We start from the raw sequence: 15,662 nt of genomic DNA, 5'->3' as shown, positions 1-15,662 counted from the left end.
GCGCGAGCAACCCGGAAGAGAGCGAGAGTGAGAGGCAGACACAGACAACAGGAAGGCTGAAAAGCAACACACAAAAGACTTTTGTTTATCGAAAAAAAAAGGAAGTCTACACCTGCTCAAAAGGCATGTCCTTCCTTGGTGGTCCCTGGAACCCGCAAGACGGCGGTTTGAGTTTTTCACAGCAGCACTTACCAGTGAGCTGCCTCTTTTTTTTCAAATTGTATTTATTTACTAGCAAGCTGGTCTCCATTGCTCGACATTTTTAATTCTAAGAGAGACAAAACTCAAATAGAATTTGAAAATCCAAGAAAATATTTTAAAGAGTTGGTCTTCACTTGTTTGAATAAATGAATTTATTATTTTACTTTAACTTTCAGAAAGACAGTTTTAGAGAAAAAATACAACCTTAAAAATGATATGAGGATTTTTAAACACATATACCTTTTTACCTTTTAAATTCCTTCCTCTTCTTTCCTGACAATTTAAATCAATGTTCAAGTAAAGTTATTTTTTTTGTAAAGAATAATAAATACATTTTAATTTAATTCTTCATTTTAGCTTCTGTTTTTTCGACGAAGAATATTTTTGTGAAATATTTATTCAAACTTATTATGATTAAAATAAAATAAAAATATTCTGGCAAATCTAGAAAATCTGTGTGATCAAATTTAAATCTTATTTCAAAGTCTTTTGAATTCCTTTTAAAATTTTTGTTCTGGAAAATCTAGAATAAATAATGATTTGTCTCTCTTAGAAATATAGCTTGGTCCAATTTGTTATATATTCTAACAAAGTGCAGATTGGATTTTAACCTATTTAAAACATGTCATAAAAATTATAAAATTAATCTTAATCAGGAAAAATTACTAATAATTGTCTATAAATTATTTTTTAAATTTTTTCAAAAAGATTCAAATTAGCTAGTTTTTCCTCTTCTTTTTTTTGGTAGAATTTTGAATTTTAAAGAGTGGAAATTGAAGATAAACTAAGTTTCAAAATTAAATTTTCATTTTTTTCCTGTTTTCTCCTCTTTTAAATCGTTAAATTAGGTGTTTTTTTCATCATTTATTCTCTACAAAAAACCTTCCGTAGAAGGAAAAAAATGTACGACGGAATGACGGACAGAAATACCCTTTTTTTTTTTGGTATTTATCTATTTCTAAATATATTTATTGTGATAAATCAGTAAGATGACCAGTGTTTCCACAAAGATAAATATCATTAATTAGAGTTAAAGGTAAATTGAGCAAATTGGCTAATTCTGGCAATTTATTTAAGTGTGTATCAAACTGGTAGCCCTTTGCATTAATCAGTACCCAAGAAATAGCTCTTGGTTTCAAAAAAGTTGGTGACCCCTTTAGTAAAGTGACCTGACTCCCCGCCAGGCGAAATTTTCTTTGAACTGTTTTTAATCAAAGGCAATGGCTGTTTATGACCCCCCCTCCCTTAGAAACAGCTGTTGCCATGCAATCAGGGAAAGGGCCTGTTTGCTGAAGGTTTGAGTATGCAAACGTGATAGAGCACGCCGAGCCGATCTACTCGAGGTGTGCAAAGTGGATTGCGTGCGTTAGGTGAGCTGAATAAGACGTTGTCAGAATAATTATATCTAAGTTATTACAAACTTTGTGTTTCGATGAGTTCCCTGCGAGCACACAAAAGCTTTCTTTGATCCTACCATGAAGAAGGCTTGTAAAAACTCCACTATGTAGAAGTATTTGGTCAACCATTCAAAACTCTCACTGATGGAAGGAGCTTTTGGCTCAAAATCTCACGATACATGGCCCCATTCATTCTTTCCTTGAAGGGGAACATTATCACAATTTCAAAAGGGTTAAAAACAATAAAAATCAGTTCCCAGTGGCTCGTTGTATTTTTTGACATTTTTTTCAAAATTTTACCGGTCCCGGATTATCCCTAAATAAAGCTTTAAAGTGCCTTATTTTCGCTATCTTCGAAACCACTATCCATTTCCCTGTGACGTCATACAGGGCTGCCAATACAAACAACATGGCGGTTACCACAGCAACATATAGCGACATTAGCTCGGATTCAGACTCGGATTTCAGCGGCTTAAGCAATTCAACAGATTACGCATGTATTGAAACAGATGGTCGGAGTATGGAGGCAGATAGCGAAAACGAAATTGAAGAAGAAATTGAAGCTATTGAGCGAGTAGCTATTGACGCTATCCGGCTATTCGGCCTTAGCGTGGGTGTACCTAATGAAGTGGCCCATAGCATGGCTGCCTTATTAGCATCGCCGGTAAAATGTGCGGACCAAACGATCAGGACTTTCGCATCTTGTGACACTGGAGCAACTTAAATCCGTCGATTGGTAAGTGTTTGTTTCGCATTAAATGTGGGTATCTAGTTTCAAATGTACATAGAGCTAGCGTAAATAGCATGTTAGCATCAATTAGCGTAGCATGTTAGCATCGATTAGCTGGCAGTCATGCCGTGACCAAATATGTCTGATTAGCACATAAGTCAACAACATCAACAAAACTCACCTTTGTGATTTCGTTGACTTTATTGTTGCAAATGCATCTGCAGGTTATCCATACATCTCTGTGCCATGTCTGTCTTAGCATCGCCGGTCAAAATGTGAAGACACTCTGGTACATTCAATGGGGGTCTGGCGGCAGACACTTTCTCATCTTCGGGCCAGTGGTGCAACTTGAATCCCTCCCTGTTAGTGTTGTTACACCCTCCGACAACACACCCACCAGGCATGATGTCTCCAAGGTTCCAAAAAATAGTCGAAAAAACGGAAAATAACAGAGCTGAGACCCGGTGTTTGTAATGTGAAAATGAATATGGCGGGTGTGTTACCTCGGTGACGTCACGTTCTGACGTCATCGCTAAAAGACCGATAAACAGAAAGGCGTTTAATTTGCCAAAATTCACCCATTTAGAGTTCGGAAATCGTTTGAAAAAATACATGGTCTTTTTTCTGCAACATCAAGGTATATATTGACGCTTGCATAGGTCTGCTGATAATGTTCCCCTTTAACACGGATCAATCGTCCTGTCCCCTTAGCAGAAAAACAGCCCCAAAGCATGATGTTTCCACCCCCATGCTTCACAGTAGGTATGGTGTTCTTGGGATGCAACTCAGTATTCTTCTTCCTCCAAACACGACGAGTTGAGTTTATACCAAAATGGATACATGGATGATACAGCAGAGGATTGGGAGAATGTCATGTGGTCAGATGAAACCAAAATAGAACTTTTTGGTATAAACTCAACTGGTCGTGTTTGGAGGAAGAAGAATACTGAGTTGCATCCCAAGAACACCAGACCTACTGTGAAGCATGGGGGTGGAAACATCATGCTTTGGGGCTGTTTTTCTGCTAAGGGGACAGGACGATTGATCCGTGTTAAGGAAAGAATGAATGGGGCCATGTATCGTGAGATTTTGAGCCAAAACCTCCTTCCATCAGTGAGAGCTTTGAATGGTTGACCTAATACTTATTTTCCACCATAATTTACAAATAAATTCTTTAAAATTCCTACAATGTGAATTCCTGGATTTTTTTTTCACATTCTGTGTCCCACAGTTGAAGTGTACCTATGATGATAATTACAGACCTCTGTCATCATTTAAGTGGGAGTATATATATATATATATATATATATATATATATATATATATATATATATATATATGTAAGTGTGGGGAAAAATCACAAGACTACTTTGTCTCTACAGAACTGTTTCATGAGGGGTTCCCTCAATCATCAGGAGATTTTAATGGAAGCATTCACATACAATGGTTTATATAGGGCAAGGAGCAGCGAGAACAGCAAGAAGCGCATATACCAAATCTTCAAAGAAAACGGGCTACGGATCACGATTGAAGCCAACAAGCAAACCGTCAACTTCCTCGACGTCACTTTCAACCTGAGAAACAACAGCTACCGACCATTCACGAAACCCAACACAACACTCCAATACGTGCACCATGACAGCAACCACCCACCCACCACCACGAAAAGAATACCTACCGGAATTTATAAAAGGCTATCGATGCTGTCAGCTAGCAAAGCTGAATTCGACCAAGCAACCCCCCCGTACCAGAAAGCACTTGATGAAAGCGGATACAACTTCACCCTCACCTATGAACCCACTCCAGGAAACCAACCATAAAAAAGAGCAGAAAACGAAACAACATCATCTGGTACAACCCACCATTCAGCAAAAACGTCTCAACCAACATCGGCCACAAGTTCCTCACTCTGATCGACAAACACTTCCCCAAAGGCAAAAAATATTCAACAAGAACAACCTTAAATTGAGCTACAGCTGTATGAATAACATACAACAAATCATTTCAAACCACAACAAAGCAATTGCAAAAGGACTGCCCACCCCCAGACTAAACGACCCTGAAACCAATAAGGAATGTAACTGTCGCAAGAAACCTGATTGCCCTCTCAACGGAGGGTGCTTACAAACATCAGTCGTTTACCAAGCAAAGGTAACACGCAAGGACATTAACACATCCGACACGTACGTAGGATTAACCGAAGGAGCGTTCAAAACAAGATGGAATAATCACAACGCCTCCTTTAGAAACCAGACTTTGCGGAATTCTACAGAACTCGGCAAGCACATTTGGAACCTCAAAGACAATAATGTTAAATATTCAATAACAAGGCAATATTCTTGCATCCAGCACACCTTACAACAGTGGTAATAAAAGATGCAACCTATGCTTAAAAGAGAAACTGTTTATTACATATCATCCAGACCTGTCATCCCTCAACAAGCGCAGTGAAATCATTTCAACACTCCGCCACAGACGGAAACACCTCCTAGGTAACACATGAGCCAATCACCACACCCTACGCCTGCTTGTACCCACCCACTCTGTGCTCTATATAAACCATTGTATGTGAATGCTTCCATTAAAATCTCCTGATGATTGAGGGAACCCCTCATGAAACAGATCTGTAGAGATGAAGTAGTCTTGTGATTTTTCCCACACCTACATATTGCGCTCTACCACGGTATCGAGCACTATTCTCTGGATAATCCAATCAAGACACATATATATATATATATATATATATATATATATATATATATATATATATATATATATATATATATATATGCAGTCATTTCCGGCCCCACACATCTCTATTGATAGCGATTAATGAGACACCTTTTAATTATGATGAAATATATTTTCAACAAAGCATTAGTGCAGGGGTAGGGAACCTACGGCTCTAGAGCCAGATGTGGCTCTTTTGATGACTGCATCTGGCTCTCGGATAAATCTGAGCTGACACTACTTAACACAATAAGTAATGAATAATTCCACTTGTAATCACAGTGTTAAAGATAACGTTAAAAATATAAAAATGCCCATGCATTTGAATCCATCCATCCTTTTTTTCCACCGCACCTGTTCAAGAAGTTGCCTTAAGGGTAAGAAATAATTGATTTATTATTGGTTAGTGTAGGGCTAGCCCTCTTGGGGGTTCGTCAACAAGGCCCAGCTGGGCCATTTACACACCTGTCGCTGATTTCGAGAACACCACGCTTCGCTGCATACCCGCAGGCCACGCCCCCTCCTAAGTTAGCTTCAGAATAACAACGTTATTACAAAGAATAAGAGACCTGTTATACTCTAGAAATGTTGGTCTTAATTAAAAATGCACATTTTTTAGTTGTGTTCAGTGTTAAAAATATATTATATGGCTCTCATTACATTTGAAAATATTTGGCTTCTTGGCTCTCTCAGCCAAAAAGGTTCCCGACCCCTGCATTAGTGAGTCATGACTACCGTGGTGGCGTTCGGTAGCCAGGAATACTGATCGCTGACAGGGTGCAAACGTGCTAAAAGAAGCATCACAACGTCGGATTGATGTGATGAGACAAGCAGGTGATGGCTGACGGCATGCTAACAGTTATGGCTGACGGCATGCTAACAGTTCGTGCTACCTGTGCCAGCGTCATTCTCATGGCACTGACGGGCGAAGGCTCAATGTCCACCAACTGCTGCACCGAGCTCAGAGTCTGGCACCAGAGCGGCGTGGAAGGCACACAAACACAAGGAAGGAGTTAGCTGGGGAAAAGGTCGAGGGAGCAGCGTTAGCCGGGGTGGGTCGAGAATCAGGGAGAGACGGAGGAACGTTAAAAAGAGAGAGGTTAGAAAGGTTTGTAAAGACGACATTGCGTGGATGTGCGATACATAGGAAGAGGAAAAGCGAGGCTGATGTCAAAGAGGAAAAATATATGAAGAGTTCAGACGCAAAAACTGATCAATTCCGGCCCACAAACCCCGTTTCCTTATGAGTTGGGAAATTATCCATCCATCTATCCATTTTCTACCGCTTGTCCCTTACAGGGTCGCGGGGGGCGCTGGCGCCTATCTCAGCTACAATCGGGCAGAAGGCGGGGTACACCCTGGACAAGTCGCCACCTCATCGCAGGGCCAACACAGATACACAGACAACATTCACACTCACATTCACACATGTTAGATGTAAATATCAATCAATCAATCAATCAATGTTTACTTATATAGCCCTAAATCACTAGTGTCTCAAAGGGCTGCACAAACCACTACGACATCCTCGGTAGGCCCACATAAGGGCAAGGAAAACTCACACCCAGTGGGACGTCGGTGACAATGTTGACTATGAGAAACCTTGGAGAGGACGAAAGCAATGGATGTCGAGCGGGTCTAACATGATACTGTGAAAGTTCAATCCATAATGGATCCAACGCAGTCGCGAGAGTCCAGTCCAAAGCGGATCCAACACAGCAGCGAGAGTCCCGTTCACAGCGGAGCCAGCAGGAAACCATCCCAAGCGGAGGCGGATCAGCAGCGCAGAGATGTCCCCAGCCGATACACAGGCGAGCAGTACATGGCCACCGGATATGTCCCACAAGGGAGAGTGGGACATAGGAGAAAAAGAAAAGAAACGGCAGATCAACTGGTCTAAAAAGGGAGTCTATTTAAAGGCTAGAGTATACAAATGACTTTTAAGGTGAGACTTAAATGCTTCTACTGAGGTGGCATCTCAAACTTTTACCGGGAGGGCATTCCAGAGTACTGGAATCCGAAATGAAAACACTCTATAGCCCGCAGACTTTTTTTGGGCTTTGGGAATCACTAATAAGCATTACGCCTGTACTGGCTTCCTGTGCACTTAAGATGTGACTTGAAGGTTTTACTACTTACGTATAAAATACTACACGGTCTAGCTCCATCCTATCTTGCCGATTGTATTGTACCATATGTCCCGGCAAGAAATCTGCCTTCAAAAGACTCCGGCTTATTAGTGATTCCTAAAACCCAAAAAAAGTCTGCGGGCTATAGAGCGTTTTCCGTTCGGGCTCCAGTACTCTGGAATGCCCTCCCGGTAACAGTTCGAGATGCCACCTCAGTAGAAGCATTTAAGTCTCACCTTAAAACTCATCTGTATACTCTAGCCTTTAAATAGACCTCCTTTTTAGACCAGTTGATCTGCCGCTTATTTTCTTTTTTCTCCTATGTCCCCCCCCTCCCTTGTGGAGGGGGTCCGGTCCGATGACCATGGATGAAGTACTGGCGGTCCAGAGTCGGGACCCAGGATGGACTGCTCGCCTGTGTATCGATTGGGGACATCTCTACGCTGCTGATCCGCCTCCGCTTGAGATGGTTTCCTGTGGACGGGACTCTCGCTGCCGTCTTGGATCCGCTTTGAACTGAACTCTAGCGAATGTGTTGGAGCCACTATGGATTGAACTTTCACAGTATCATGTTAGACCCGCTCGACATCCATTGCTTTCGGTCCCCTAGAGGGGTGGGGGGGGGGGTTGGCCACATCTGAGGTCCTCTCCAAGGTTTCTCATAGTCAGCATTGTCACTGGCGTCCCACTGGATGTGAATTCTCCCTCCCCACTGGGTGTGAGTTTTCCTTGCCCTTTTGTGGGTTCTTCCGAGGATGTTGTAGTCGTAATGGTTTGTGCAGCCCTTTGAGACATTTGTGATTTGGGGCTATATAAATAAACATTGATTGATTTGATGTTCAAACTGAAATAATCATTAACTTTAGAATTTGATGCCAGCAACACGTGACAAAGAAGTTGGGAAATGTGGCAATAAATACTGATAAAGTTGAGGAATGCTCATCAAACACTTATTTGGAACATCCCACAGGTTTTCAGGCTAATTGGGAACAGGTGGGTGCCATGATTGGGTATAAAAACAGCTTCCCAATTAAATGCTCAGTCTTTCACAAGAAAGGATGGGGCGAGGTACACCCCTTTGTCCACATCTGCGTGAGCAAATAGTCAAACAGTTTAAGAACGATTCTCAAAGTGGAATTGCAAGAAATTTAAGGATTTCAACATCTACGCTCCATAATATCATCAAAAGGTTCAAAGAATCTGGAGAAATCACTCCACGGAACCCAACATTGAATGACCGTGACCTTCCATCCCTCAAACGACACTGTATCAAAAACCAACATCAATCTGTAAAGGATATCTCAAGGATATCCAACAATTTTATTTTTCATTCAGTATAATTTGATGTAAAAAAAAATTCAGTTTACAAAATTCAAACGCAAAAAATTCAGTTACTTCTCCAAAAAAAAATGGTAATAAAGACACAAATTAACCTCCATAATAAGCCGCTACTTTTTTCTACACTTTGAAAACGCGAGAATTTTACATTTTTTAAGGTTAGATTTTAAGAAGTTTCAAAGAAGAGCTTCCAAATGCAAAAATAACAAAATTCGATTGACACAAAAAATATTTTGAGTAAGCAATTGATTGCAAACAAGAATACAATTTTTAATTTTCCTAAGGGAACTCTCCTGGAGGAATCAATAAAGTACTATTTATCTATAAAAGTTAAATACCAGAGACTTTAAAAGGAATAACCTTCAAAACAAGGTGGCGACTTGTCCAGGGTGTACCCCGCCTTCCGCCCGATTGTAGCTGAGATAGGCGCTAGCGCCCCCCCGCAATCCCAAAAGGGAATAAGCGGTAGAAAATGGATGGATGGATGGAACTTTCAAATCAAAAAAGTCAAGTGGAAAACCCAACTCTATATATATTTTTTTGTACTGAACTGTGCAATCTACTAATAAAAGTGTCAATCAATCAATCAATTTTATTTGAAATGTAACTTCCTCTGATTATAATCCCTCAACTATCGAGGCAGGAAGGGAATGTCAACACAAGCATAGAAAACACTCAAAAAGTGTCAACAAAATAGTAAAATCACGTTGAACACATAACAATAAGATCTTTAAAGTAAGGAATATGTAAGAAATGCTTCATAAGGCGTAAGAAAATAGTGCAAAGTGTTTCAGGTTTCTCAGTTTACATTTTCACACTTTGCACCATTTTATTACTCTTTAAGAAGCACTTATTTATTGTTAAGTGTCCAATGTGAATTTACTATTTTGTTGACATTTTTTTGGACTATTTTCCATGCTTGTGTTGACATTTCCTTTCTGCCTCGATAGCTGAGGGATTATAATCAGAGGAAGCTTGCATCGCGTGGACATCGGGGGCGGGACTTCTGGATTGGCAGACCGGGGTGGTGGTTCCTCTCTTTAAGAAGGGGGACCGGAGGGTGTGTTCCAACTATCGTGGGATCACACTCCTCAGCCTTCCAGGTAAGGTTTATTCAGGTGTACTGGAGAGGAGGCTACGCCGGATAGTCGAACCTCGGATTCAGGAGGAACAGTGTGGTTTTCGTCCTGGTCGTGGAACTGTGGACCAGCTCTATAGTCTGGGCAGGGTTGTTGAGGGTGCATGGGAGTTTGCCCAACCAGTCTACATGTGCTTTGTGGACTTGGAGAAGGCATTGGACCGTGTCCCCCGGGAAGTCCTGTGGGGAGTGCTCAGAGAGTATGGGGTATCGGACTGTCTTATTGTGGCGGTCCGCTCCCTGTATGATCAGTGCCAGAGCTTGGTCCGCATTGTAAGTCGGACACGTTTCCAGTGAGGGTTGGACTCCGCCAAGGCTGTCCTTTGTCACCGATTCTGTTCATAACTTTTATGGACAGAATTTCTAGGCGCAGTCAAGGCGTTGAGGGGTTCCGGTTTGGTGACCGCAGGATTAGGTCTCTGCTTTTTGCAGATGATGTGGTCCTGATGGCTTCATCTGACCGGGATCTTCAGCTCTCGCTGAATCGGTTCGCAGCCGAGTGTGAAGCGACCGGAATGAGAATCGGCACCTCCAAGTCCGAGTTCATGGTTCTCGCCCGGAAAAGGGTGGAGTGCCATCTCCGGGTTGGGGAGGAGACCCTGCCCCAAGTGGAGGAGTTCAAGTACCTAGGAGTCTTGTTCACGAGTGGGGGAAGAGTGGATGGTGAGATCGACAGACGGATCGGTGCGGCGTCTTCAGTAATGCGGACGTTGTACCGATCCGTTGTGGTGAAGAAGGAGCTGAGCCGGAAGGCAAAGCTCTCAATTTACCGGTCGATCTACGTTCCCATCCTCACCTATGGTCATGAGCTTTGGGTCATGACCAAAAGGACAAGATCACGGGTACAAGCGGCCCAAATGAGTTTCCAAGTCTCTCCCTTAGAGATAGGGTGAGAAGCTCTGCCATCCGGGAGGAACTCAAAGTAAAGCCGCTGCTCCTCCACATGGAGAGAAGCCAGATGAGGTGGTTCGGGCATCTGGTCAGGATGCCACCCGAACGCCTCCCTAGGGAGGTGTTTAGGGCACGTCCAACCGGTAGGAGGCCACGGGGAAGACCCAGGACACGTTGGGAAGACTATGTCTCCCGGCTGGCCTGGGAACGCCTCGGGATCCCCCGGGAAGAGCTAGACGAAGTGGCTGGGGAGAGGGAAGTCTGGGCTTCCCTGCTTAGGCTGTTGCCCCCGCAACCCAACCCGGAAGAAGATGGATGGATGGTTACATTTCAAATAAAATGTATTTTTCTCCTAGTTCTTATTTTCCATAGGTCATAAAACATATCGGTATGGACTGATATATAAAACAGTTTTCAGCCACATTGCCCAATCCCACAAAATAGTTTTTTCTCACTCTCGTTTTTCCGTTTTTAAACCTCTGCTTAGAACCGTCTTAAGATCAGACTCTTGCAAGAAATACTTCAAACCGCCGCGTGGGACGGCACGTCAGCTCCTCACTGCTCGGCAACAGTGATCCACGGACAACATTAATGCAATTAAACGGCTAATCCTGTTATTTGAAAAATATGAGAGCGATTTTCCCAGTGGAGACGCAGACATGGCATTAATAAGCTGTCAAGAGAAAAGGTCATATTTCCAAGGAATACATCAAAGCTATGAGAATACAAGAACTGTGGATAGGACCGTGGTTGTGTGTCGCTAAGAAAGGTACGACAAAAGTTTGAGGGTGGAGTGGTTTTCCCTCCCTCACCTTGTCACAATCGCTGGGCTGGAACTGGAAGTCGTGTGCTTTGTGGAAGACTGGGTTCTCCTGCATGAACAACTGCTGGTTGTACTCTTGGATGATCTGAGGAAGCAGCAAAAGCAGGCTTTAAGTGAGACTTGCGATCGTGCAGCGAATAGATTTCGAGCTCCTGTCTTAAAGGCCTACTGAAACCCACTACTAACGACCACGCAGTCTGATAGTTTTTAACTTTTTGCAACTTAACGCCCAAAAAAACGGAAATGCTGATTATCGGTCCTGCTAGACACCGACCTCTATTAAATAATACAACTTTAACATTTGACAACCAAATAATAAAACAAGGTGACTCGGTAAAAAATCTGGGTATTATCTTCGACCCAAGTCTCTCCTTTGAGGCACACATTAAAAGCGTTACTAAAACGGCCTTCTTTCATCTCCGTAATATCGCTAAAATTTGCTCCATTTTGTCCACTAAAGACGCTGAGATCATTATCCATGCGTTTGTTACGCCTCGTCTCGATTACTGTAACGTATTATTTTCGGGTCTCCCCATGTCTAGCATTAAAAGATTACAGTTGGTACAAAATGCGGCTGCTAGACTTTTGACAAGAACAAGAAAGTTTGATCACATTACGCCTATACTGGCTTCCTGTGCACTTAAGATGTGACTTTAAGGTTTTACTACTTACGTATAAAATACTACACGGTCTAGCTCCATCCTATCTTGCCGATTGTATTGTACCATATGTCCCGGAAAGAAATCTGCCTTCAAAAGACTCCGGCTTATTAGTGATTCCTAGAGCCCAAAAAAAGTCTGCGGGCTATAGAGCGTTTTCCGTTCGGGCTCCAGTACTCTGGAATGCCCTCCCGGTAACAGTTCGAGATGCTACCTCAGTAGAAGCATTTAAGTCTCACCTTAAAACTCATCTGTATACTCTAGCCTTTAAATAGACCTCCTTTTTAGACCAGTTGATCTGCCGCTTCTTTTCTTTCTCCTATGTCCCCCCCCTCCCTTGTGGAGGGGGTCCGGTCCGATGACCATGGATGAAGTACTGGCTGTCCAGAGTCGATAGTCCTCTCCAAGGTTTCTCATAGTCAGCATTGTCACTGGCGTCCCACTGGATGTGAATTCTCCCTGCCCACTGGGTGTGAGTTTTCCTTGGCCTTTTGTGGGTTCTTCCGAGGATGTTGTAGTCGTAATGATTTGTGCAGTCCTTTGAGACATTTGTGATTTGGGGCTATATAAATAAACATTGATTGATTGGTTGATTATATATCAATGATGAAATATTAACATTGCTACACATGCCAATACGGCCTTTTTAGTTTACTAAATTGCAATTTTAATTTTCGCGCGAAGTGCCCTGTTGAAAACGTCGCGGAATGATGACGTCACGCATTGTAGAGGACATTTTGTTCCAGCACCGTTCCCAGCTATAAGTCGTCCACCTTTCATCGCATAATTCCACGGTATTCTGGACATCTGTGTTGCTGAATCTTTTGCAATTTGTTCAATGAATAATGGAGACGTCAAAGAAGAAAGCTGCAGGTGCCTTTAGCAACACAAACACAGCCGGCGTTTCGTTGTTTACATTCCAGAAAGATGACGGTGAAGCTTTACTATGGAACGGTATAGCTCGGTTGGTAGAGCGGCCGTGCCAGCAACTTGATGGTTGCAGGTTCGATTCCCGCTCCCGCCATCCTAGTCAATGCCGTTGTGTCCTTGGGCAAGAGACTTTACCCATCTGCTCCCAGTGCCACCTACACTGGTTTATATGTAAAAAATTAGATATTGGGTTTCACTCTGTAAAGCGCTTTGAGTCACTAGAGAAAAAGCGCTATATAAATATAATTCACAACAGAGCGGTCAAGCGAACACGGTTGGATTGGACCACACACACAAAGTACAGTTTTATGCAGCGATCATTTCGAATTATGGTGTTTCAAAGAGGGTCCCTTGCGAAGGGCAGAGATGGGCATCGCCACCACCCGTCGACTGGTGCTGAAGAAAGGTGCGGGGCCGACCTTCAGGTTGTACAGGTACGACCATATAATCTCACTAAAACACTTGTAACACAATAAGCAGATAAGGGATTTTCCAGAATTATCCTAGTAAATTTGTCTAATAACATCTGAATCGCTCCCACTGTATAGTCTTTTTTTTTTTTTAGTCCCTCACTCTCTCTTTCCTCATCCACAAATCTTTCACCCTGGCTGAAATTAATGAAGAAATTGTCGCTTTCTTGGTCCGAATCGCTTTCGCCGCTAGTGGCCATGATTGTAAACAATGTTCAGATGCGAGGAGCTCCACAACCCGTGACGTCACGCGCACATCGTCTGCTACTTCCGGTACAGGCAAGGCTTTTTTATTAGCGACCAAAAGTCACAAACTTTATCGTGGATGTTCTCTACTAAATCCTTTCAGCAAAAATATGGCAATATGGCGAAATGATGAAGTATGAGACATAGAATGGAGCTGCTATCCCCGTTTAAATAAGAACATCTCATTTCAGTAGGCCTTTCAGAAAATGATGAGTCGGGGAGGTGTGGCTCGGTTGGTAGAGCAGACAGTTGAGGGTTCCAGGTTCGATATCGGGTTTCACAATGAAAAACGCTTTGAGTCACTAGAGAAAAGCGCTATGTAAATATAGTTCATTTCACTTCATGATCCAATCGGATGCACCCAGCGGGATCAACACATTGAAAACAACGTCGAGAACTTGTTGAATTAGATCCTGACCTTGAACAACTCACACCTGACGTTGAAACAACATGCTTTTTGCAACGTTTAATCAATGTTAGGTCCTGACGTTGATTTGACCATTGAAATTTGGTCATTTCCCAACTAAAATTCTACGACACAAATACAACGTTGAAACAACCTGCTTTTTGACGATATTTAATCAATGTCAGGTTAAAATGTTGACTTGACCATTGAAATTTGGTCATTTCCCAACCAGTATTTTACAACACAAATACAACGTTGAAACAACATGCTTTTTGACGACATTTAATCAATGTTGGGTTCTAACGTTTATTTCGCCATTGAAATTTGGTCATTTCGTAACCAATATTCCACATAACAAATAAAACGTTGAAACATGCTTTTTGACGACATTTATTCAGTGTCAGGTTGCAACGTTGACTTTACCATTGATTTTTGGTCATCTCCCAACCAATATTCTACGACACAAATGCGTTGAAACAACATGCTTTTTGATGACGTTTAATCAATGTTAGGTCCTGACGTTGATTTGATTATTGACTTTTGGTCATTTCCTAACTAAAATTCTAAGACACAAATACATTGAAACAACGTGCTTTTTGCAACGTTTAATCAATGTTGGGTCCTCACGTTGATTTGACCATTGAAATTTGGTCATTTCGTAACCAATATTCCACATCACAAATACAACGTTGAAACAACATGCTTTTTGACGATATTTATTCAATTTTAGGTACAATGTTGACTTGACCATTGAAATTTGGTCATTTCCCAACCAATATTCTACAACACAAATACTACGTTGAAACAACATGCTTTTTGACGACCTTTAATCAATGTTGGGTCCTCACGTTGATTTGACCATTGAATTTTGGTCATTTCTTAAATAAAATTCTACGACACAAATACATTGAAACAACATGCTTTTTGACGACATTTATTCAATGTCAGGTTGCGACATTGACTTGACCATTGATTTTTGGTCATTTCCCAACCAGTATTCTACAACACAAATACAACGTTGAAACAACATGCTTTTAGATGACGTTTAATCAATGTTGGGTTCTAATGTTTATTTCACCATTGAAATGTGGTCATTTCGTAACCAATATTCCACATAACAAATAAAACATTGAAACATGCTTTTTGACGACATTTATTCAATGTCAGGTTGCGACATTGACTTGACCATTGATTTTTGGTCATCTCCCAACCAATATTCTACGACACAAATGCGTTGAAACAACATGCTTTTTGACGACGTTTAATCAATGTTGGGTCCTGACGTTGATTTGATTATTGACTTTTGGTCATTTCCTAACAAATTCTTCGACACAAATACATTGAAACAACATACTTTTTGCAACGTTTATTCAATGTCATGTTGTGACGTTGATTTGACCATTGAAATTTGGTCATTTCCTAACAAATTGTTCGACACAAATACAGTGAAACAACATGCTTTTTGCAACGTTTAATAAATGTTGGGTCCTGACGTTGATTTGACCATTGAAATTTGGTTATTTTGTAACTAATATTCCACATCACAAATACAACGTTGAAACAACATGCTTTTT

At 41.6% G+C, this 15,662-nt stretch overlaps 1 protein-coding gene across 1 annotated transcript in view; it reads right to left on the bottom strand.

The window, feature by feature from the left end:
* LOC133564052 (F-BAR and double SH3 domains protein 2-like) overlaps positions 1-15,662 on the bottom strand; it is a 98,233-nt gene that overhangs the window by 48,797 nt on the left and 33,774 nt on the right. The window contains exon 5 of the mRNA XM_061918133.1: positions 11,367-11,462. Coding sequence (XP_061774117.1) covers positions 11,367-11,462 — 96 coding nt within the window. The remainder of the gene's footprint in view (positions 1-11,366; positions 11,463-15,662) is intronic.

Source organism: Nerophis ophidion, linkage group LG13 (assembly GCF_033978795.1).
Source record: "Nerophis ophidion isolate RoL-2023_Sa linkage group LG13, RoL_Noph_v1.0, whole genome shotgun sequence".
Taxonomy (NCBI): Eukaryota; Metazoa; Chordata; class Actinopteri; order Syngnathiformes; family Syngnathidae; genus Nerophis; species Nerophis ophidion.
This window is presented reverse-complemented; position numbering and strand designations above follow the sequence as displayed.